Genomic DNA, 24169 nt, shown 5'->3' with positions numbered 1-24169 from the left:
GAGATATTCTATGGTTCTATGATTCTATGATTCTAATTGCTAATTCCCCCTGCCAGCGTGTGTGATCACTACCACAGTTGCTGTATGTCATATCAAAGGTCTTACAGTAAAATAGTCCAGATTAATGAGGGATCAACTTTGATGAAACCAAGCAAGGTGCAGCGCTGATAGAATCAGACCTGGCTTCAGCAACTGGCGACCAGCAACTTCCTCGAGATCGACATCTTCAAACCACAGACCGTGGGCATGGGCCGCACCAAATACACTAGCCACGAGTTCCAGATGCAGCATGTGACCATCCAACAGCACCCACCATCTCTCCTGCCCTGCAGGACTGTTATGACAGATGGAGCCCAAAGTCATGGACTAAATGGACTCAACGGACAGTTTAGAGGGATGGCCCGTAGACTAAGGGATGATATCTCTGGGTGGGTATCTATCTCTCTCTCTGTCTCTCAAAGACAGGAGAAGTGGTGGTGATTTATTGGAAAGTACAAGAACGTAGAATCATAGAATGCTTTGGGTTGGAAGTGATGTGCGGAAAGCACACTCCACTATCTGTAAGATTGTAAAGTAGGTATGTTTATTCAGCACCAGGCAGCACGGGGGGTAGTCCCACTAAAGTCGTGCGTGCCAAGCAGCAACTTGTCTCTTCAATTTATACAATCGAATATTACACATACATTAGATTTCCCAATACGTCTATACATATGCATCTATTCTTGTTTCATATCAAAATCAGTTGCAAGAAATAATTTTCATATTATAATTAGTTCTAAGAAGTAATTTCCATAGTAAAATCAGTTCCAAGAAGTAATTTCCATAGACTCCTCCCAGCTGTGCTTGCGCAGTGCCTCCTGGTGGTGGTCATCGGGGGTCCCAAGATGAAGGCCCATCCTCTTCATCACAGTGTTAGCTGATTGACCTTTGATTCTGCGCAAACTCAGTTCTCTTCTGGCTCCCATCCATACAGCAGGGTCGGTCTTAACCGGTTCTAGGCGACTCCCAGCCCCTATCAGGAACTGACCCCTTTGTATGGAGATGCAAGACTCTGCTTCGGTTAATTTAGACAATAGATAGGCACTATCAGTTCTCTTTAAATGCACCTCAGCTATTAGATAATGGTACTTCTACTAAAATCCCTTTTAACCCCTTCCTTCAGAAGGAACCTTTGCAAGCCATGTGGCAGAACCCCCTGCAGTGATCAGGGAGATCTTCAACTGGATCAGGTTGCTCAGAGCCCCATCCAACCTGGCCTGGAATGTTTCCAGGGATGGGGCCTCCAATACCTCTCTGGGAAACATGGGCCAGTCTTTCACCACCCTCAATGTAAAAAAATACCTTCTCATATCCAGTCTAAATCCACCCTCCCGTAGTTTAAAACCATTACTCCCTGTAGATCTGGCCATGATGTAGATGGTACAGAATAAAGGCTGGATACTGTCCTGGGTTCGGCTGGCGCAGGGTTAATTCTCACAGGCATCTGGGAGGGGAAACAGCCAGGAGGGCTGACCCAAAGCAGCCAAACAAATCGGGTATTCGGTACCATGTGACGTCATGCCCACGACTGAGCTGGCGGAGCTGGCGGGGAAGGGGAATGGCTGCTCTGGAGGGAGCTGGGCATCTGGCGGGGAGAAAACAGCGTTGTGTGTTCCTGGCTTTGTGTGTTCCTTTTATCAGTATTACTGTTGTTACCGCTCCCTCCCTTTGCTGTTTGGTCGAGCTGTCTCCATCCCCACCCCCGAGTCCCGCCTCTTCCTTCCTATTGCCTTCCCTAGCCCAGCGCGGGAGCAGCGGGTGAGCGGCCGCGTGGTTCTTTGGTGCCGCCTGGGCTGAAGCCAAAGCTCAGCAAGTGCAAGCAAAAACGCGCGAGCTTTTCCCCTTGGAAGAAGGAAGGAATGGCTCCCCACGAGGCAGCCATTTTGGAATAGGCCGAGGTGGGCTCGGAGGTGACGGCGGCAGCTCCGGCGGGCGTGTAACCAGAGTGATAGAATCTGTTCACAATAAACATAAACCATGCTGCTAGTTATGTCCCTTGTATAGCCCCTGCCCATCTGGATGTTAGGTCCAGCAACAGAGAGTTTGGTTTCCAGGTAATTATCAATGTTAAACAATAATGGTAAAGGGGGATTTTTAATAGGAATAGCATTACTATGGTTGCAGGTGTGTTTGTGGTTTTTATGTATTGTCTAAATTAACTGAAACAATAAGTCCCATGTTTCCCACCTGAAATGATAGCGGTCGCCTAGAGCCAGTCAAGGCGACCTAGCTACAGCAACATAGTTACAGCAACCTAGCTACGGGACAAGAGCCAGAAGAGGACTGCGCATGTGCAGAAGCTGGGGTCAACCAGCGGACACTGTGATGAAGAAGATGAGCCTTCATCTTGAGAGCCCCGACGACCACCACTAGAAGGCACTGCGCAAGCGCGGGTGGGAGGAGTGTATGAAAATGAACTAATTTCACTATGAAAGGGATAAGTTATGTAACCTAATAAATATGTATATTTTGATCTATATAAACGATACGGAAAAGGTATGGGGTATGCACATTCGGTGAATTATCCCCCGTGCATCCGGCGCTGCAATAAAGAATGCCTGCCTTTTAACACTACATTGGTGTTACGAGGTTTTATTCCCAGATTTTCGGTGACAGGAGGATGCGGGGATCAGGGCGAGAGCGGTGGGGATAGGGCCCTGCTGGCTTCTGCCAAGCCCCTGGGAGTGGGGTGTGGAAAGCTGGGCGGTGAAAAGCACCTGGGGTGCACCGGCTGGTCCCCACCAACCCCTTTCCTGGCTGCATTAGCCCAGCGCTGCAGCAGCCCGGACGTCTACTGAGGGGACCAGGCCGCGGACGGGGAACAGAGGGGACCCGCCGTGCCCGCGTAGGGGGTAGAGATTGGCCCCAGCCGGCCGGGTCCTCTGAAGTACCCCCGGCAATGCAGACAGTGCTGGAGCACCCCGGCCTTCCCACTGCACCCACTGCTCACCCACGCAGCCGGCGCTGGGTGATCTGCACCACTGTCCCACACCCTGCAACCCCAGCACCCACAGCCCCCCACAGCTCTGCAGCTACTCCCCCCATGCCATGGGCACCCCTGAAAAGCCAAGGTGCCTTTGCACGCCTGAAGCCAAACGTAGGACCCAGGCTTTGAGGGACGTGGCCACCAACTTCACCTCCAGCCGTTTGCACAAATAGAGGGAAACTTTGGGCACAAGTGAATTTGTGCTCCTGTCTGACTGAAAAATAAAATTAAAAGCTGATGGGAAAAGCAGGCAGTTCCCAGCGAGGTCAGGAGGCCCCAGCCTGGTTGGTTCCTCTCGTGGAGATGAGCCCTCACCCACATCCCCACGGCTCCCTTGGGACCCTGCTTCAGCCCCAGCTGCCTACTGCAGCCCCCAGGCAGATCCCAGCCTCTCGCTGTGTTCCAACAAGAAGGGGCCAGCGAAGGGGTTCTCTGCTCACGAGCAAGGGGACCTCAGCCCTGAGGTGCTGCCGCCAGAGAGCAGTAACACCCGCTGTGCTGCCATGGAGCTCACTGCTTCTTGTCAGCAGCAAGAAGCTTTTCATTTACTGTCTGGGAGCCAAAATAAAGCAGCGTCTTCCCCTCTGTCCCATAAACCATTCTGACTGCATTGTGATTCATTTATTGTATTTCCTCTGCCCTGGCAGCCAGTCCTGCACCCACGCCTCTCCCGCAGAAGCTGCCGGCACTGCAGGGCTCAGCAGAGGGGAAGGGGCACTGCTGACAACCCTACTCCAGCTGGCGAGTGTGATGGTGGCTGTGCAGGACATCCCAAGGCAGCAGCAAAGGAGGATCCAATCCACGCCAGTGAGGAGGCTTCTCAGGCAGCAGCTGGAGCTGGACGCAGTGGTGAAGGGGACACAGCTGTGACTGTCTCCCAGTCCATGGATGGCTTCTCTGGTGGAGACGGACATTGGTGCTTTGGGTGACTCCCATGCAGACACCCCTGCAGCAGCTCCCACTGCCCCATGGGAATGTCAGTAGCTGTTTTGGGGGGCACCTGGGTGCAGAGGTGGCCACAGGCTGGGTGTGCTGGGGCTCTACTGGTGACCCAGCACGATCCCCTCATCCCGCAACTGCTTCTTGCAGCCACTGCACTGGAAGTGCTTGGGCTCCACCTGCTCCCCCACCAGGAATGGACACCCCTCATCCCAACGGATGCCCTCCGGCATCGTCAATGGCCCCTGCTGCATCCGCTGGTGGCTCTTCTGGTGCTGCTTCTGACTGCAGGTCTTGCTGCACTCACTGCACTTGCAAGGCTCCTCATCGGTGTGGAGGAGCTGGTTGGTGGTGAGGGTCTCCTCATCCTGGAAGGCCTTGAGGCAGTGGGTTCACGCAAAGGGGTGCTTAGTGTGGATGAGCTGATCACAGAATCACAGAATCACAGAATAGTAGGGGTTGGAAGGGACCTCTGTGGGTCATCTAGTCCAACCCCCCTGCCGAAGCAGGGTCACCTACAGTAGGCTGCACAGGATCTTGTCCAGGCGGGTCTTGAATATCTCCAGAGAAGGAGACTCCACAACCTCCCTGGGCAGCCTGATGTCTGAAGAGGACGCTCCTGTGGGTGTAGCTCTTGCCACACTGACCACACTTGTAGGGCTTCTCACCCGTGTGGATGCGCTGGTGGGCATTGAGGACACTCTTGGATGTGAAGGCCTTGGGGCAGTGGGCACAGGCAAAGGGGCGCTCCCCGGTGTGGATGCGCTGGTGGTTGACCAGGTTGCGCTTCTCGATGAAGCTCTTGCCACACTGACCACACTTGTAGGGCTTCTCACCTGTGTGGATGCGCTGGTGGGCAGTGAGGACACTCTTGGATGTGAAGGCCTTGGGGCAGTGGGCACAGGCAAAGGGGCGCTCCCCGGTGTGGATGCGCTGGTGGTTCACCAGGTTGCGCTTCTCGATGAAGCTCTTGCCACACTGACCACACTTGTAGGGGTTCTCACCTGTGTGGAGGCGCTGGTGGGCAGTGAGGACATTCTTGGTTCTGAAGGCCTTGGGGCAGTGGGCACAGGCAAAGGGGCGCTCCCCGGTGTGGATGCGCTGGTGGCTGACCAGGTTGCGCTTCTCAATGAAGCTCTTGCCACACTGACCACACTTGTAGGGCTTCTCACCCGTGTGGATGCGCTGGTGGGCATTGAGGACACTCTTGGCTCTGAAGGCCTTGGGGCAGTGGGCACAGGCAAAGGGGCGCTCCCCGGTGTGGATGCGCTGGTGGGCATTGAGGACATTCTTGGCTCTGAAGGCCTTGGGGCAGTGGGAGCAGGCAAAGGGGCGCTCCCCGGTGTGGATGCTCTGGTGGCTGACCAGGTTGCGCTTCTCGATGAAGCTCTTGCCACACTGACCACACTTGTAGGGCTTCTCACCTGTGTGGATGCGCTGGTGGGCAGTGAGGACATTCTCAGATCTGAAGGCCTTGGGGCAGTGGGCACAGGCAAAGGGGCGCTCCCCGGTGTGGATGCTCTGGTGGCTGACCAGGTTGACCTTCCGTGTGAACCTCTTGCCACACTGACCACACTTGTAGGGCTTCTCACCCGTGTGGATGCGCTGGTGGGCATTGAGGACATTCTTGAATCTGAAGGCCTTGGGGCAGTGGGCGCAGACAAAGGGGAACTCCCCGGTGTGGATGCGCTGGTGCCTCACCAGGTAGCTCCTGTGACTGAAGCGATGGCCACAGTGGCTGCAGGCAAAGGGCTTCTCTCCTTTGTGGACCCACAGGTGGAGGGTGAGGGTCCTCCTATACAGGAAGGCCTTGGGGCAGTGGGCGCAGGCATAGTGCTCGCCATTATGGATTCGCTGGTGCATGGTCAAGGTCTTCCTTTCCCTGAAGGCCTTGGGGCAATGGGTGCAGGCAAAGGGACGCTCTCCGGTGTGGATGCGCTGGTGGATGACAAGGTCACTCTTCCGCCTGTAGCGGTGGCCACAGTGGCTGCAGGCAAAGGGCTTCTCGCCACTGTGGACCCGCTGGTGCATGGCGAAGTTCCTCCTGTCCTTGAAGGCCTTGGGGCAGTGCGCACAAGCAAAAGGACGCTCCCCAGTGTGGATGCGCTGGTGTCTGACCAGGTGGCGCTTCTGGCTGAAGCGGTGGCTACAGTAGCTGCAGACAAAGGGCTTCTCGCCGCTGTGGACCCGCTGGTGCATGGTGAAGGTCTTCTTGTCCTTGAAGGCCTTGGGGCAGTGCGCACAAGCAAAAGGACGCTCCCCAGTGTGGATGCGCTGGTGTCCGACCAGGTGGCCCTTATGGCTGAAGCGGTGGCCACAGTAGCTGCAGGCAAAGGGCTTCTCGCCGCTGTGGACCAACTGGTGCACAGTGAAGGTCTTCTTGTCCCTGAAGGCCTTGGGGCAGTGCGCACAAGCAAAAGGACGCTCCCCTGTGTGGATGCGCTCGTGGACGATGAGATCCTTCCTTTCCCTGAAGGCCTTGGGGCAGTGGCTGCAGGCGAAGGGCTTCTCACCGGTGTGCACACGCTGGTGCCTGGCCAGGTCATGCCTGGAGGTGAACCGCTTGCCACAGTCAGTGCAGCTAAAGGGCTGCCCGATTGTGTGCCTCCGCTTGTGCTTGGTCAGCGTAGTTTGGCTCTTGAAGCTCTTGCCGCACTCGGGGCACGTGGCAGGGGTCTTCTCCATCCGACCAGAGGCCGGGAGGGGATGGAACAGGGAGCAGCCCAACAGGACCTCCTGGCTCCCACCCGGCTTGGGCATCCCCAGGACCAGGGCACTGGGTGCTAACAGCTCCTCAAGGACTTCCTCACCCTCCCTCCTCACTCCAGGGCCACCAGCTGCTGCAGAAGACAGGCCGGGGTCACTGTCAGCGTCAGGACAGGACGTGGGACGCTTCACCATGGGAGCTGGCACAAGCACCAAGCCAGCCCCCCACCCTTCCTGCCTGAAGCACACAGCTGATGGTCAGCAGCTCCCTGCACCATAAGACAGCAGAGAGACCTCACCTGGCAGCACCAGGACATGGAGCATCTAGTGCCAAGGCGACAGTGCTGCAAGAACCCCTCACCCCACCACATGCCCCCCCATCCCCCCCAGTACTCACCTGCAAAAGGAGTCTGGTGCATTCGCTGCGCACTGAGAGGGTCTGGCATGCACTGCATGTCTTCCCGCTCCATCTTGCAGATGATCTCTGGCTTGGTGGTGGGCCAGCCTGTCCAGAGCAAAGACAGAAGCAACCTCTCCTGCACTGCTGGGACAACAGCACCAGCTCCCCCTGCCCGCAGCCCCACCATATCCTCTTGCACTGCTCCTCTCTCCTGCCCCGCTTCCCGGCGCCTACACCCTCCTCTCGCCTCGCCCTTGTCACATCTGCCAATCTCCTGCAGACTGGACACCTGGGAACGGCACAAACCTGTGCCAGGGGAGGTTTCAGCTGGACAAGAAGAAGCATTTCCTTACCGAGAGGGTGGTCAAACACTGCAACAGGCTTCCTGCAGAGTTGGCTGATGCCCCAGTCCTGACAGTGTTTGAGAGGCGCTTGGACCATGCCCTTAGTGACACGCTTTAACTTTTGGCCAGCCCTGAAGTGGTCAGGGAGTTGGACTAGATGAGCCTTGTATGTTCCTTCCAACTGAAGCAGTCCATTGTATATTATTCTATTCTATTCTGTTCTGTCGTATCCTATTCTCCATACCAATGACCACTCTCTGCAGGGTAACACCTGCCATCGCAACAGCTACGTCAGGACTTGGCCAGTAACAGCAGCAGCAGGATTTTCCCTTTCGAGGGCTCCAGCTCAGTCAAAGAGCTGAACTCCGGCTCCACCCCAGCCCGGCAGTGCCAGAGAGAGTCCTCACCCAGCGAGGCGACCGCCTGGTAGTTCTCCAGCATCACCTCCCGGTACAGTCGCCGCTGCCAGCCCGCCAGCTCTGCCCACTCCTCGGGGGAGAAGTAGATGGCCACGTCCTCAAACGTCACCGACATCTGCAGCAAGAAGCACCTCCGGCTCAGCACACTCTGCCTCACACTCGCTGAACACCTCTGCCCAAATCCTGCCGCTGTCGGGCAGGGCCCCGGCAGCACCGGGGGCTCCGGCATCCCAAGGGCAGCACTGGGAGAGCTCGTAGCACCCCGTGCAAGGGAAGGCCAGGGCAGAGGGGCGGTGGGTGCACAGCCAGCCCACACAGCAGGGTCACCGGGGCTGCGCCTGACCCCCACCTTGCCGCAGCAGCCCGGAGCCCTCCCGTGCCGCTGGCTCTCGGCGGGGAGACGGAGGCACACACAAAGAGCGATCGGCAAGACGCAGCTGGGATGCTCCGGAGGCCGCAGGAGGGGCCTCTCCCGTCACCAGCCGCCCCGGCGCAGCACGGACAGACGGTCCCTGCCAAGCACAGCACTGCCGTGAGCACAGCGGGCCAGAAGCTCACTCACCTGCCAGCAGCTGCCTTCCCTTGCCCCCAAGGCCTCCAAACCTGCTGCCACCAGCACCGACCGCGGGCACGGACAAAGGCGGCCCCGGGAGCAGCGTGGCCGCGTCAGCCCGGGAGCCCGCCCGCCGCCGGTGCAGCACGGGAGGTGTAGTCCTGCCGCCCGCCCGGCCCCGCTCGGTTCGGCTCGGTTTGGGGGGCGGCTGCTGCCCTGGGCCCCCGCGGGGATGAGGTTCCCCCCCCCCGAGCTGTTGTCCCCAGATCTGGTTCTTGGACCCGCTCTGCAGAAGCCGATCCCCAGGCAGAACCCAGAGTTTTGCCCGTTCCGGGTCTGCGCAGAGCTGGGTGCTGGCTGGGAACACCCCGAGGCTCGCACCCTTTGGCTCACACGCGGGAAACGTTTCTCCGCTGCCAGCAAGGGGTCACCGCGCTGTGACAGTGACGCGGACTCACCCTCGGCCCCGGTGCTCCGCGCAGGTCTCGTCTCCACGGGCACTCGCAGTCTCCTTCCTCTCTGCTGTGCAGGTTCCGTGGGGAAGGGGCTTGTCTTGGTAGGGGACCTTGGCTGCTCGAGGGTGGGGTTTTTACCAGGCTCATTAGGATACTTCACTCATAGTTCAAGCACTCTTCTTTTTATCAGCAGGTTTTTTTTCTTATTACCTTGTTTTAATTACAGCTGTGGCTCTTCAAGGCTGCCCTGCTAGTCCTTTGGAGTTCCTCGTGGTATAGAAAAAGCCGGTCAGAAAGGGAGAAGAGGCGCTGTTTTGTGTTCCGGTATGCTGCTCATATATATACACGTAGATATATGTATAAGTTCATATCACTGACTTTCCGAGCATTGGTGGTCAACTCCAGTGACGCGTGGAGAACTGTTTCCCGTGGGAGGGACCCCGCACTGGAGCAGGGGCAGAGTCAGAGGAGCCCTCCCCCTCAGGAGGAAGGAGCGGCAGAGACAAGGTGTGATGAACTGACCGCAACCCCCATTCCCCATCCCCCTGCGCCGCTTGGGGGGAGGAGGTAGAAAATGGGGAGTGAAGTTAAGCCCGGGAGGAAGGGAGGGGTGGGGGGAAGGTGTTTTTAAGATTTGTTTTGATTTCTCATTATCCTATTCTGATTTGATTGGTGATAAATCAAACTCTTTTTTCCCAAGTTCAATCTGATTTGTCCCTGAGGGTACCTGGTGAGTGATCTCTCCCTGCCCTTGTCTCGACCCATAAGCCTTTCTTCATATTTTTTCTCCCCTGTCCAGCTGAGGAGGGGGAGTGATAGAGGGGCATTGGTGGGCACCTGGCATCCAGCCAGGCTAAACCATAACAGCCGCACCTGTGAATTTGCCACCTGGATACAGTGAACTCCCACTGAACCCTTACCAAGCTCAGTGAAGGAGACCCCAAGGACTCAGTTGTGGCTCAAAGATAAGGAAGTTAAGTCATCTGCTGACAGCAGCAGGGCCTCTCTGAAGAGGAGGGAAGAATCTTCAGCCCACTCAGAGTCAATGGAGTGGCCCAATGAGGGACAAAAGCCCCCAAACCCAAATACACCATTAGGTCAGCTGTGGCTTGGACACCAGGTGGAGAACTCATGTGGGGTGGGAGTGTAAGTTGTCAGGCTATAATTGCCCAGGGATTTCTTTGTTCAGGGTCCCTCTCTGGAGCCCCCTAGCTCAAGGTGTTTTATGCTATACCACTCAATAAATTCATCTAGCGCATGTCATGTCAGAGAGTGCTTCAGGAAGCTTTGGGTTGAGCCTGAGGGATGAGGAAGTGCCCAAGAGTGAGTGAGTGAGTGTGTGTGTGTGTGTAATCGAAAAGGGGCACCCACTGGCTCACTGGAGTTGCCCACTGAGAAGGGACCCTGGTCCCAGCAGTTAAAGTCTCGGGTGGTGTGTGTGCAACTCCTTGAACAGTGTGTGAATGCTCAGGCAGCAGCTTCTCCCTTAACAGGAAGTGCAGAATGGCACCTTCGCTACCATCTTCTGTGATGTTTCCTCCCCCAACTTTTCAGTATCTTGAATATCCTTGGGTAGTTAAAATTTTTCTATTGGCATTTCTTGGGAATAGACGTATTTTGACTACTATCCTGGCAGCATCAAGAGAAGCATGGCCTGCAGGTCGAGGGAGGTGATTCTGCCATTCTGCTTTGCTGTGGTGGGCCCCATCTGAAGTACTGCGTCTAGCTCTGGAGCCCCCAGCACAAGGAGGACATTGGAGCTATAAGAGTGTGTCCACAGGGCCACAAAGATGATCCGAGAGCAGGAGCACCTTTCGTATGAGGAATGGCTGAGAGAGTTGGTGCTGCTCAGCCTGGTGAAGAGAAGGCTGCAGGGAGACCTGCTTGCAGACTTCCAGTACCTGAATGGGGCCTATAGGAAAGGTGGGGAAAATGTTTTCAGCAGGGCTTGTTGCAATGGGACGAGAAGTAATGGCTTTAAACTAAGGGAGGGTGGATTTAGACTCGATATAAGGAAGAAACTTTTTACAATGAGGCTAGTGAAACCCTGGCACACTTTGCCCAGAGAGGCAGTGGAGGCCCCATCCCTGGAAACATTCAAGGCCAGGCTGGACGGGGCTCTGAGCAACCTGGTCTGGTTGAAGATGTCGCTGCTCACTGGAGGGGGCTGGGCTAGATGACCTCTGAAGCTCCCTTCCAACCCACAGCATTCTATGATTCTTGTGAATAGTGTTTCAGTTTTGTCTAAGGTGAGCAAGCACATGAAGAATATTGTCTGGAGATCTGCCCCGAGGCTGGGTAGTTATGTGTGGTGGAGTGTGTGGAGTAGCACGGGCAGATGCCTAGGGTGTTGGGCACCTCCAGCGTTCTGCAACTTCAGCCCTGAACAAGTGCAGAATCATGGTGCCCCTCCTTGGGGATGTGGTTCCCCTCCCCAAACTTGCGGGCCGGCGGAAGGCGGCTGCGGAGCCGTGAGGGCTTTTCACCGCCCGACTGTCCGCACCCCGCTCCCAGGGGCTGGGCAGAAGCCGGTGGCGCCGGGTCCCCACGGCTCCCGCCCCGCTCCCCGCAGCCGTCTGGCAGATCTGCCACCGTCACTTCCGAGCCCACCTCGCCCCATTCCAAAGAGGCTGCCTCGAGGGGAGCCATTCCTTCCTCTTCCCAGGGGAAAACCAGCTGTCGCGTTTTTGCCACGGGCGGCACCAAAGAACCACGCGGCCGCTCACCCTCTGCTCCCGTGCTGGGCTTGGGAGGGCAATGGGAAGGAAGAGGCGGGACTCGGGGGTGGGGATGGAGATAGCTCGACCGAACAGCAAAGGGAGGGAGCGGTAACAACAGTAATACTGATACAAGGAACACACAAAGCCAGGAACACACAACGCTGTTTTCTCCCCACCTGATGCCCAGCTCCCTCTGGAGCAGCGATTCCCCTCCCCCAGCTCATTCGTGGACCTGACGTCACCTGGTACCGAATACCCGATTTGTCCAATCTGAACCTTCCCTGACGCAACTTGAGCCCATTGCCTCTCGTCCTGTTGCTGGTTACTTGGGAGAAGAGACCAAACCCCCTCACTACACCCTCCTGTCAGGTAGTTGAAGAGAGCGAGAAGGTCTCCCCTCAGCCTCCTCTTCTCCAGACTGAATAGCCCCAGCTCCCTCAGCCGCTCCTCAGCACACTTGCTGTCCAGACCCTTCACCAGCCTCGCTGCCCTTCTCTGGACACACTCCAGCCCCTCCATGTCTTTCTTGTATGTAGTCATGAACCCATGCTGGCTGGGCCTGATCCCCTGGTTGTCCTTCACATGCCTGGTGAGCGCACTCAGGATGAATCGCTCCACAATCTTCCCCGGCACCGAGATCGGGCTGACAGAGCTGAAAGGACGGCATTTGTTCTTTAACTGAAGCAGCATCTGGCTGTAAGGCCTTTGCCTCAGCCCAGGTGTCACACAGTGGATTTGAGTGTTGGACCATCACCCTTTACTTCTGTCTGAAAAGAAAAGCTGAGCTCCTTGCTCGAGTTGAACCACTCCCTTTTGTTAACTCTTTGGTATTTGACACACGAGTCCAAGCAGGTCCCCTTCTGGCACTGACAAGTCCGGCAAGTCCACCGACCCACACTGAGGGGTTGGCTGTGCAAGGGCTGATTTATTATGGCCTGGACAACCCGTAGTCACCCACAGACCCTGATGAAGTCCAAATAAGCATGATCCATGTGGTGGAAGTTCGTACAGAGTGCACCATCGTCGTACGCCCATTCATGGGCAGCAATAGGCTGGAAAGCAGAAGAGGCACCAACAGTGAATGAAGAGGCTGGCCACCTCCAGCAATACAAAGACAATCTCTGTTCTTCCCACACGTCTGGTTTCTGCTGTGGAAAGGCTGTCTGAGCAGTGCAAAAAGCTGTTCAAAAAACTGAAAACTCACATAGGTCCTACTCCCCACCTGTACAGATCAGTGTCTCAGCTACTACGAGAAAACATTCCCTGTCTCAAGAGAGATGGTACACACCATGAGGCAGCCTGTGGTTTTACCTGCGTGACCAGGGAGAGGACATGAGGAGGTGGGATGGAGAAATATTTCAGTGCAAAAGGCACAATTGTGCGAGTTGCAAGGAGAAACAATCAGAAATGGGGGCTCTCCCAAGAACGTTGCTACTCCAGTTTACAGTGGGCAGCTCCCCAGACAAAGTAGAAGGGTGGAGTTTACTGCTGACCCTAGGCAAGGAGCTGCTGACTGGTTTTTACAAGATGTGAGTACCAAGGGTGTGGTAACCCATGCGTGCCACATGAACTCATTCCTCCACAACAACTGCTATGGCCAGGACTAGAGGGGCCCTGCCTCCAGCCAGGTGGAGGAGAAGAACAACCGGGTTTACTGGTCTGTATGGATTTGATGGCCTGGCATGTCAGCTCCACAGGAGTATAAGCTTGTAGTGTACCCTAATGCCATCAGATTACAAAAGGTCAGAACGCATCAGTATTTCTGGAGTGACAGGGGGATCCCAACAGCTGACTGTGTTGGAGGCTGAAGTGAGCCTAACTGGGAACGAGTGGCAAAAGCACCATGGTGTGACTGGCCCCAAGTCTCTGTGCATCCTTGGCACAGACTGCCTCAGGAGAGGGGATTCCAAGGACCCTAAAGGGCACTGGTGGGCTTTTGGTATAGCTGCCTTGAAGACAGAGGACAGTGAACAGCTGTCCACCTTGTGCGGTCTCTTGAGGATCCTTGTGTTGTGGGGATGCTGAGGGCTGAAGAACAACAGGTGCTGACCCCTATCACAACAGTGCACCAGTGGCAATATAACACCAACCGACACTCCCTGATGCCCATCCAGAAGCTGATTCGTCAACTGGAGAGTCAAGGTGTGATCAGCAGGACTTGCTCATCCTTTACCAGTCCCGTATGGCAAGGGCAAAAGTGTAATGGAGAGTAGAGACTTGACAGTGGTCTATGGTGGCCTGAATGAAGTCACGCTGCCCCTGAGTACTGCCATGACGGACATGCGAGAACTTTGATATCAACTGGAGTCCAAGGCAGCCAAGTGGTATGCCACCACTGACATCGCTGATGCATTTGTCTCAAGCCCTTTGGCTGCAGAGTGCAGGCCAGCGCTTGCTTTCACTTGGAGGGGCGTCCAGTACACCTGGAACCGACTGCCCCAGGGGTGAAAACACAGCCCCATCATTTGCCATGGACTGATCCAGACTCTGCTGGAACAGAGTGAAGCTCCGCAACACCTGCCATGCATTGAAAACGTCCTTGTGTTGGGCAATAGAGCAGCAGCAGTTTTTAAGAAATGGGAGAAAATAATCCAAATCGCTCTGAAAGCCAGTTCTGCCCAGTCCAGACTTCCACATCCTGTAGCAGGGGATAAAGTCCCTGTAGTGCACCTGAAGAATATGTTAGGACAGCCAGTCTGGGTTAGTCCTGCCACGGGCAAAGGCCAACCCAGCTGTGGTATCGCTTTTGCTCAAGGACCTGGGTGCATTTGGTGGGTGATGCGGCAGGATGAGGAAGTCTCTGGTGACCAGTGCTAGGACACAAGGCAGGGGAATGAAGCTGCATCAGGAGAAGTTCAGACTGGACTTTAGGAAAAGGTTCTTCACTGAGAGGGCGGCTGGTCACTGGAACAGGCTACCCAGAGAAATGGTCATGGCACCAATCCTGTCAGAGTTCAAGGAGCATCTGGAAGACTCACTTAGCCATGTGGTTTAATTTGAGTTAGTCCTTCCAACTGGAGATATTCTATGGTTCTATGATTCTAATTGCTAATTACCCCTGCCCAGCGTGTGTGATCACTACCACAGTTGCTGTATGTCATATCAAAAGTCTTACAGTAAAATAGTCCAGATTAATGAGGGATCAACTTTGATGAAACCAAGCAAGGTGCAGCGCTGATAGAATCAGACCTGGCTTCAGCAACTGGCGACCAGCAACTTCCTTGAGATCGACATCTTCAAACCACAGACTGTGGTCATGGGCCGCACCAAATACACTAGCCACGAGTTCCAGATGCAGCATGTGACCATCCAACAGCACCCACCATCTCTCCTGCCTTGCATGAATGTTATGACAGATGGAGCCCAAAGTCATGGACTAAATTAACTCAATGGACAGTTTAGAGGGATGGCCCGTAGACTAAGGGATGATATCTCTGGGTGGGTATCTATCTCTCTCTCTGTCTCTCAAAGACAGGAGAAGTGGTGGTGATTTATGGGAAAGCACAAGAACGTAGAATCATAGAATGCTTTGGGTTGGAAGTGACGTGCGGAAAGCAGACTCCACTATCTGTAAGACTGTAAAGTAGGTATGTTTATTCAGCACCAGGCAGCACGGGGGGTAGTCCCACCAAAGTCGTGCGTGCCAAGCAGCAACTTGTCACTTCAATTTATACAATCAAATATTACACATACATTAGATTTCCCAATACGTCTATACATATGCATCTATTCTTGTTTCATATCAAAATCAGTTGCAAGAAATAATTTTCATATTATAATTAGTTCTAAGAAGTAATTTCCATAGTAAAATCAGTTCCAAGAAGTAATTTCCATAGACTCCTCCCAGCTGTGCTTGCGCAGTGCCTCCTGGTGGTGGTCATCGGGGGTCCCAAGATGAAGGCCCATCCTCTTCATCACGGTGTTAGCTGATTGACCTTTGTTTCTGTGCAAAGTCAGTTCTCTTCTGGCTCCCATCCATACAGCAGGGTCGGTCTTAACCGGTTCTAGGCGACTCCCAGCCCCTATCAGGAACTGACCCCTTTGTATGGAGATGCAAGACTCTGCTTCGGTTAATTTAGACAATAGATAGGCACTATCAGTTCTCTTTAAATGCACCTCAGCTATTAAATAATGGTACTTCTACTAAAATCCCTTTTAACCCCTTCCTTCAGAAGGAACCTTTGGAAGCCATGTGGCAGAACCCCCTGCAGTGAGCAGGGACATCTTCAACTGGATCAGGTTGCTCAGAGCCCCGTCCAACCTGGCCTGGAATGTTTCCAGGGATGAGGCCTCCACTACCTCTCTGGGCAACATGGGCCTGTCTTTCACCACCCTCAATGTAAAAAAATACCTTCTCATATCCAGTCTAAATCCACCCTCCTGTAGTTTAAAACCATTACTCCCTGTAGATCTGGCCATGATGTAGATGGTACAGAATAAAGGCTGGATACTGTCCTGGGTACGGCTGGCGCAGGGTTCATTCTCACAGGCATCTGGGAGGGGACACAGCCAGGAGGGCTGACCCAAAGCAGCCAAACAAATCGGGTATTCGGTACCATGTGACGTCATGCCCACGATAGAGCTGGCGGAGCTGGCGGGGGAGGGGAATGGCTGCTCTGGAGGGAGCTGGGCATCTGGCGGGGAGAAAACAGCGTTGTGTGTTCCTGGCTTTGTGTGTTCCTTTTATCAGTATTACTGTTGTTACCGCTCCCTCCCTTTGCTGTTTGGTCGAGCTGTCTCCATCCCCACCCCCGAGTCTCGCCTCTTCCTTCCCATTGCCCTCCCCAGCCCAGCACGGGAGCAGCGGGCGAGCGGCCGCGTGGTTCTTTGGTGCCGCCTGGGCTGAAGCCAAAGCTCAGCAAGTGCAAGCAAAAACGCGCCAGCTGGTTTTCCCCTGGGAAGTAGGAAGGAATGGCTCCCCACGAGGCAGCCATTTTGGAATAGGCCGAGGTGGGCTCGGAGGTGACAGCAGCAGCTCCGGCGGGCGTGTAACCAGAGTGATAGAATCTGTTCACAATAAACATAAACCATGCTGCTAGTTATGTCCCTTGTATAGCCCCTGCCCATCTGGATGTTAGGTCCAGCAACAGAGAGTTTGGTTTCCAGGTAATTATCAATGTTAAACAATAACGGTAAAGGGGGATTTTTAATAGGAATAGCATTACTATGGTTGCAGGTGTGTTTGTGGTTTTTATGTATTGTCTAAATTAACTGAAACAATAAGTCCCATGTTTCCCACCTGAAATGATAGCGGTCGCCTAGAGCCAGTCAAGGCGACCTAGCTACAGCAACATAGTTACAGCAACCTAGCTACGGGACAAGAGCCAGAAGAGGACTGCGCATGTGCAGAAGCTGGGGTCAACCAGCGGACACTGTGATGAAGAAGATGAGCCTTCATCTTGAGAGCCCCGACGACCACCACTAGAAGGCACTGCGCAAGCGCGGGTGGGAGGAGTGTATGAAAATGAACTAATTTCACTATGAAAGGGATAAGTTATGTAACCTAATAAATATGTATATTTTGATCTATATAAACTATACGGAAAAGGTATGGGGTATGCACGTTCAGTGAATTATCCCCTGTGCATCCTGCGCTGCAATAAAGAATGCCTGCCTTTTAACACTACATTGGTGTTACGAGGTTTTATTCCCAGATTTTCGGTGACAGGAGGATGCGGGGATCAGGGCGAGAGCGGTGGGGATAGGGCGCTGCTGGCTTCTGCCAAGCCCCTGGGAGTGGGGTGTGGAAAGCTGGGCGGTGAAAAGCACCTGGGGTGCACCGGCTGGTCCCCACCACACCAACCCCTTTCCTGGCTGCATTAGCCCAGCGCTGCAGCAGCCCGGACGGCTACTGAGGGGCTACCAGGCCGCGGACGGGGAACAGAGGGGACCCGCCGTGCCCGCGTAGGGGGTAGAGATTGGCCCCAGCCGGCCGGGTCCTCTGAAGTACCCCCGGCAATGCAGACAGTGCTGGAGCACCCCGGCCTTCCCACTGCACCCACTGCTCCCCCACGCAGCCGGCGCTGGGTGATCTGCACTGCTGTCCCACGCCCTGCAACCCCAGAAACCCACAGCCCCCCACAGCTCAGCAGCTACTCCCCCAATGCCCTGGGCACCCCTGAAAAGCCAAGGTGCCTTTGAATGCCTGAAGCCAAACATAGGACCCAGGCTTTGAGGGACGTGGCCACCAACTTCACCTCCAGCCGTTTGCACGAATAGAGGGAAACTTTGGGCACAAGTGAATTTGTGCTCCTGTCTGATGAAAAAATAAATTTAAAAGCTGATGGGAAGAGCAGGTGGTTCCCAGTGAGGTCGGGAGGCCCCAGCATGGTTGGTTCCTCTCGCGGAGATGAGCCCTCACCCACATCCCCACGGCTCCCTTGGGACCCTGCTTCAGCCCCAGCTGCCCACTGCAGCCCCCTGGCAGATCCCAGCCTCTCGCTGTGTTCCAACAAGAATGGGCCAGCGAAGGGGTTCTCTGCTCACGAGCAAGGGGACCTCAGCCCTGAGGTGCTGCCGCCAGAGAGCAGTAACACCCGCTGTGCTGCCATGGTGCTCACTGCTTCTTGTCAGCAGCAAGAAGCTTTTCATTTACTATCTGGGAGCCAAAATAAAGCAGCGTCTTCCCCTCTGTCCCATAAACCATTCTGACTGCACTGTGATTCATTTATTGTATTTCCCCTGCCCTGGCAGCCAGTCCTGCACCCACGCCTCTCCCGCAGAAGCTGCCGGCACCACGGGGCTCAGCACAGTGGGCAAGGGGCACTAGTGACAACTCTACCCCAGCTGGCGAGTGTGATGGTGGCTGTGCAGGACATCCCAAGGCAGCAGCAAAGGAGGATCCAATCCACGCCAGTGAGGAGGCTTCTCAGGCAGCAGCTGGAGCTGGACCCAGTGGTGAAGGGGACACGGCTGCGACTCTCTCCCAGTCCATGGATGGCTTCTCTGGTGGAGACGGACATTGGTGCTTTGGGTGACTCCCATGCAGACACCCCTGCAGCAGCCCCCACTGCCCCATGGGAATGTCAGTAGCTGTTTTGGGGGGCACCTGGGTGCAGAGGTGGCCACAGGCTGGGTGTGCTGGGGCTCTATTGGTGACCCAGCACGATCCCCTCATCCCACAACTGCTTCTCGCAGCCACTGCACTGGAAGTGCTTGGGCTCCACCTGCTCCCCCACCAGGAATGGACACCCCTCATCCCAATGGATGCCCTCCGGCACCGCCAATGGCCCCTGCTGCACCCGCTGGTGGCTCTTCTGGTGCTGCTTCTGACTGCAGGTCTTGCTGTACTCACTGCACTTGCAAGGCTCCTCATCGGTGTGGAGGAGCTGGTTGGTGGTGAGGGTCTCTTCATCCTGGAAGGCCTTGAGGCAGTGGGTTCAGGCAAAGGGGTGCTTAGTGTGGATGAGCTGATGTCTGAAGAGGACGCTCCTGTGGGTGTAGCTCTTGCCACACTGACCACACTTGTAGGGCTTCTCACCTGTGTGGATGCGCTGGTGGGCAGTGAGGACACTCTTGGTTCTGAAGGCCTTGGGGCAGTGGGCGCAGGCAAAGGGGCGCTCCCCGGTGTGGATGCTCTGGTGGCTGACCAGGTTGCCCTTCTGCATGAAGCTCTTGCCACACTGACCACACTTGTAGGGCTTCTCACCTGTGTGGATGCGCTGGTGGGCATTGAGGACGCTCTTGGATGTGAAGGCCTTGGGGCAGTGGGCGCAGGCAAAGGGGTACTCCCCGGTGTGGATGCGCTGGTGGTTGACCAGGTTGCGCTTCTGGATGAAGCCCTTGCCACACTGACCACACTTGTAGGGGTTCTCACCCGTGTGGATGCGCTGGTGGGCCGTGAGGACATTCTTGGCTCTGAAGGTCTTGGGGCAGTGGGAGCAGGCAAAGGGGCGCTCCCCGGTGTGGATGCGCTGGTGGCTGAACAGGTTGCGCTTCTCAATGAAGCTCTTGCCACACTGACCACACTTGTAGGGCTTGTCACCCGTGTGGATGCGCTGGTGGGCATTGAGGACATTCTTGAATCTGAAGGCCTTGGGGTAGTGGGTGCAGGGAAAGGGGTACTCCCCGGTGTGGATGCGCTGGTGGCTGACCAGGTTGCCCTTCTGGCTGAAGCGGTGGCTACAGTGGCTGTAGGCAAAGGGATTTTCTCCTCTGTGGACCCACAGGTGGAGGGTGAGTGTCCTCCTATAGTGGAAGGCCTTGGGGCAGTGGGCGCAGGCAAAGTGCTCGCTATTATGGATTCGCTGATGCATGGTCAAGGTCTTCCTGTCCCTGAACGCCTTGGGGCAATGGGTGCAGGCAAAGGGACGCTCTCCGGTGTGGATGCGCTGGTGGATAACAAGGTCACTCTTCCGCCTGTAGCGGTGGCCACAGTGGCTGCAGGCAAAGGGCTTCTCGCCGCTGTGGACCCGCTGGTGCATGGTGAAGGTCTTCCTGTCCTTGAAGGCCTTGGGGCAGTGCGCACAAGCAAAAGGACGCTCCCCAGTGTGGATGCGCTGGTGTCTGACCAGGTGGCCCTTATGGCTGAAGCGGTGGCCACAGTAGCTGCAGGCAAAGGGCTTCTCGCCGCTGTGGACCAACTGGTGCACAGTGAAGGTCTTCTTGTCCCTGAAGGCCTTGGGGCAGTGCGCACAAGCAAAAGGACGCTCCCCTGTGTGGATGCGCTCGTGGACGATGAGACCCTTCCTTTCCCTGAAGGCCTTGGGGCAGTGGCTGCAGGCGAAGGGCTTCTCACCGGTGTGCACACGCTGGTGCCTGGCCAGGTCATGCCTGGAGGTGAACCGCTTGCCACAGTCGGTGCAGCTGAAGGGCCGCCCGATTGTGTGCCTCCGCTTGTGCTTGGTCAGCGTAGTCTGGCTCTTGAAGCTCTTGCCGCACTCGGGGCATGTGGCAGGGGTCTTCTCCATCTGACCAGGGGCCGGGATGGGATGGAACAGGGAGCAGCCCAACAGGACCTCCTGGCTCCCACCCGGCTTGGGCATCCCCAGGACCAGGGCACTGGGTGCTGACAGCTCCTCAAGGACTTCCTCAGCCTCCCTCCTCACTCCAGGGCCACCAGCTGCTGCAGAAGAGAGGCCGGGGTCACTGACAGCGACAGGACAGGACGTGGGATGCTTCACCATGGGAACTGGCACAAGCACCAAGCCAGCCCCCCACCCTTCCTGCCTGAAGCACACAGCTGATGGTCAGCAGCTCCCTGCACCATGGGACAGCAGAGAGACCTCACCTGGCAGCACCGGGACATGGAGCATCTAGTGCCAAGGGGACAGTGCTGCAAGAACCCCTCACCCCACCACATGCCCCCCCATCCCCCCTGGTACTCACCTGCAAAAGGGGTCTGGTGCATTCGGTGCGCACTGAGAGGGTCTGGAATGCACTGCATCTCTTCCCGCTCCATCTTGCAGATGATCTCTGGCTTGGGGGTGGGCCAGCCTGTCCAGAGCAAAGACAGAAGCAACCTCTCCTGCACTGCTGGGACAACAGCACCAGCTCCCCTGCCCACAGCCCCACCATCTCCTCTTGCACTGCTTGTCTATGCTGCCCCGCTTCCCGGAGCCTACACCCGCCTCTCGCCTCGCCCTTGTCACATCCGCCACTCTCCTGCAGACTGGACGCCTGGGAATGGCTCAAACCTGTGCCAGGGGAGGTTTCAGCTGGACAAGAAGAAGCATTTCCTTACCGAGAGGGTGGTCAAACACTGCAACAGGCTTCCTGCAGAGTTGGCTGATGCCCCAGTCCTGACAGTGTTTGAGAGGCGCTTGGACCATGCCCTTAGTGACACGCTTTAACTTTTGGCCAGCCCTGAAGTGGTCAGGGAGTTGGACCAGATGATCCTTGTATATTCCTTCCAACTGAAGCAGTCCATTGTATATTATTCTATTCTATTCTGTTCTGTCGTATCCTGTTCTCCATACCAATGACCACTCTCTGCAGGGTAACACCTGCCATCACAACAGCTACGCCAGGACTTGGCCAGTAACAGCAGCAGCGGGATTTTCCCTTTCAAGGGCTCCAGCTCAGTCAAAGACCTGAGCTCCGGCTCCACCCACGCCCGGCAGTGCCAGAGAGAGTCCTCACCCAGCGAGGCGACCGCCTGGTAGTTCTCCAGCATCACCTCCCGGTACAGTCGCCGCTGCCAGCCCGCCAGCTCTGCCCACTCCTCGGGGGAGAAGTAGATGGCCACGTCCTCAAATGTCACCGACATCTGCAGCAAGAAGCACCACCGGCTCAGCACACTCTGCCTCACACTCGCTGAACACCTCTGCCCAAATCCTGCCGCTGTCGGGCAGGGCCCCGGCAGCACCGGGGGCTCCGGCATCCCAAGGGCAGCACTGGGAGAGCTCGGAGCACCCCGTGCAAGGGAAGGCCAGGGCAGAGGGGCGGTGGGTGCACAGCCAGCCCACACAGCAGGGTCACTGGGGCTGCGCCTGACCCCCACCTTGCCGCAGCAGCCCGGAGCCCTCCTGTGCCACTGGCTCTCGGCGGGGAGACTGAGGCACACACAAAGAGCGATCGGCAAGACGCAGCTGGGATGCTCCGGAGGCCGCAGGAGGGGCCTCTCCCGTCACCAGCCGCCCCGGCGCAGCACGGACAGACGGTCCCTGCCAAGTACAGCATTGCCGTGAGCACAGCGGGCCAGAAGCTCACTCACCTGCCAGCAGCTGCCTTCCCTTCCCCCCAAGGCCTTCAAACCTGCTGCCACCAGCACCGACCTCGGGCACGGACAAAGGCGGCCCCGGGGGCAGCGTGGCCGCGTCAGTCCGGGAGCCCGCCCGCCGCCGGTGCAGCACGGGAGGTGTAGTCCTGCCGCCCGCCCGGCCCCGCCCGGTCCCGCTCGGCTCGGATCGGTTTGGGGGGCGACTGCTGCCCAGGGCCCCCGGAGTGGATGCGGTTTCCCCCCACCCAACCTTGCGGGCTGGAGGAAGGCGGCTGCGGAGCCGTGCGGGCTTTTCACCGCCCGACTGTCCGCACCCCGCTCCCAGGGGCTCGGCAGAAGCCAGCAGCGCCGCGTCCCCACCGCTCCCGCCCCGCTCCCCGCAGCCGCCTGCCGCAGCTGCCGCCGTCACCTCCGAGCCCACCTCGGCCCATTCCAAAGAGGCTGCCTCGGGGGGAGTCGTTCCTTCCTTCTTCCCAGGGGAAAACCAGCTGGCGCGTTTTTGCTTGCACTTGCTGAGCTTTGGCTTCAGCCTGGGCAGCACCAAAGAACCACGCGGCCGCTCGCCCGCTCCTATCGCGCTGGGCTGGGGAGGGCAATGGGAAGGAAGAGGCGGGACTCGGGGGTTGGGATGGAGACAGCTCGACCGAACAGGAAAAGGAGGGCGCGGTAACAACAGTAATACTGATAAAAGGAACACACAAAGCCAGGAACACACAACGCTGTTTTCTCCCCGCCCGATGCCCAGCTCCCTCCGGAGCAGCCATTCCCCTCCCCCGCCAGCTCCGCCAGCTCAGTCCTGGGCATGACGTCACATGGTACCGAATGCCCGATTTGTTTGGCTGCTTTGGGTCAGCCCTTCTGGCTGTGTCCCCTCCCAAATGCCTGTGAGAATGAACCCTGTGCCAGCCGAACCCAGGACAGTATCCAGCCCTTATTCTGTACCATCTACATCATACACAGACCTTACAGGTTCCAGTGAACCACCATCACTTCTCCTGCCTTTGAGAGACAGAGACAGAGACAGACCCAGAGACATAATCCCTTATACATCTATACAGTTTTTAAACTCCTTCAGGTATGGGGAGTCCCCCACTGCCCTGGGCAGCCTGGGCCAAGGCCTGACCACTCAGCAAAGAAATTTTTACCAATGTCCAATCTGAACCTTCCCTGACAGAGCTTGAGGCCATTGCCTCTCATCATGTTGCTGGTTACCTGGGAGAAGAGACCAAACCCCCTCATTACACCCTCCTGTCAGGTAGTTATAGAGAGCGAGAAGGTCTCCCCTCAGCCTCCTCTTCTCCAGACTGAACAGCCCCAGCTCCCTCAGCCTCTCCTCAGCAGACTTCTTCTCCAGACCCTTCACCAGCCTCGCTGCCCTGCTCTGGACACGCTCCAGCCCCTCCATGTCTTTCTTGTATGTAGTCATAAACCCATGCTGGCTGGGCTTGATCCCCTGGTTGTCCTTCACATGCCTGGTGAGTGCACTCAGCATGAATCGCTCCACAATCTTCCCTGGCCCGAGGTCAGGCTGACAGAGCTGAAAGGACAGCATTTGTTCTTTAACTGAAGCAGCATCTGGCTGTAAGGCCTTTGCCTCAGCCCAGGTGTCACACAGTGGATTTGAGTGTTGGACCATCACCCTTTACTTCTGTCTGAAAAGAAAAGCTGAGCTCCTTGCTCGAGTTGAACCACTCCCTTTTGTTAACTCTTTGGTATTTGACACACGAGTCCAAGCAAGTCCACCGACCCACACTGAGGGGTTGGCTGTGCAAGGGCTGATTTATTATGGCCTGGACAACCTGTAGTCACCCACAGACCCTGATGAAGTCCAAATGAGCATGATCCATATGGCAGAAGTTCGTACAGAGTGCACCATCGTCATACGCCCATTCATGGGCAGCAACGGGCCGGAAAGCAGAAGAGGCACCAACAGTGAATGAAGAGGCTG

The 24169-nt window shown here is 56.4% G+C and overlaps 1 protein-coding gene across 3 annotated transcripts in view; it reads right to left on the bottom strand.

Moving 5' to 3' along the window:
* LOC142361212 (uncharacterized) overlaps positions 1-24169 on the bottom strand; it is a 48455-nt gene that overhangs the window by 13800 nt on the left and 10486 nt on the right. Inside the window, exons 1-4 of one of the 3 annotated variants that reach the window (XM_075420023.1) lie at positions 8845-9240; positions 7822-7948; positions 7068-7175; positions 4562-6804 (exon numbers count right to left, since the gene is read on the bottom strand). In XM_075420023.1, coding sequence (XP_075276138.1) covers positions 4562-6804; positions 7068-7175; positions 7822-7948; positions 8845-8988 — 2622 coding nt within the window. In that variant the 5' untranslated portion in view covers positions 8989-9240. Of the gene's footprint in view, positions 1-584; positions 6805-7067; positions 7176-7821; positions 7949-8395; positions 8683-8844 lie in introns of those variants that run through there. The other 2 variants (XM_075420019.1, XM_075420021.1) reach the window with 2 other exon arrangements.

Source organism: Opisthocomus hoazin, chromosome 4, assembly GCF_030867145.1.
Source record: "Opisthocomus hoazin isolate bOpiHoa1 chromosome 4, bOpiHoa1.hap1, whole genome shotgun sequence".
Classification (NCBI taxonomy): Eukaryota; Metazoa; Chordata; class Aves; order Opisthocomiformes; family Opisthocomidae; genus Opisthocomus; species Opisthocomus hoazin.
This window is presented reverse-complemented; position numbering and strand designations above follow the sequence as displayed.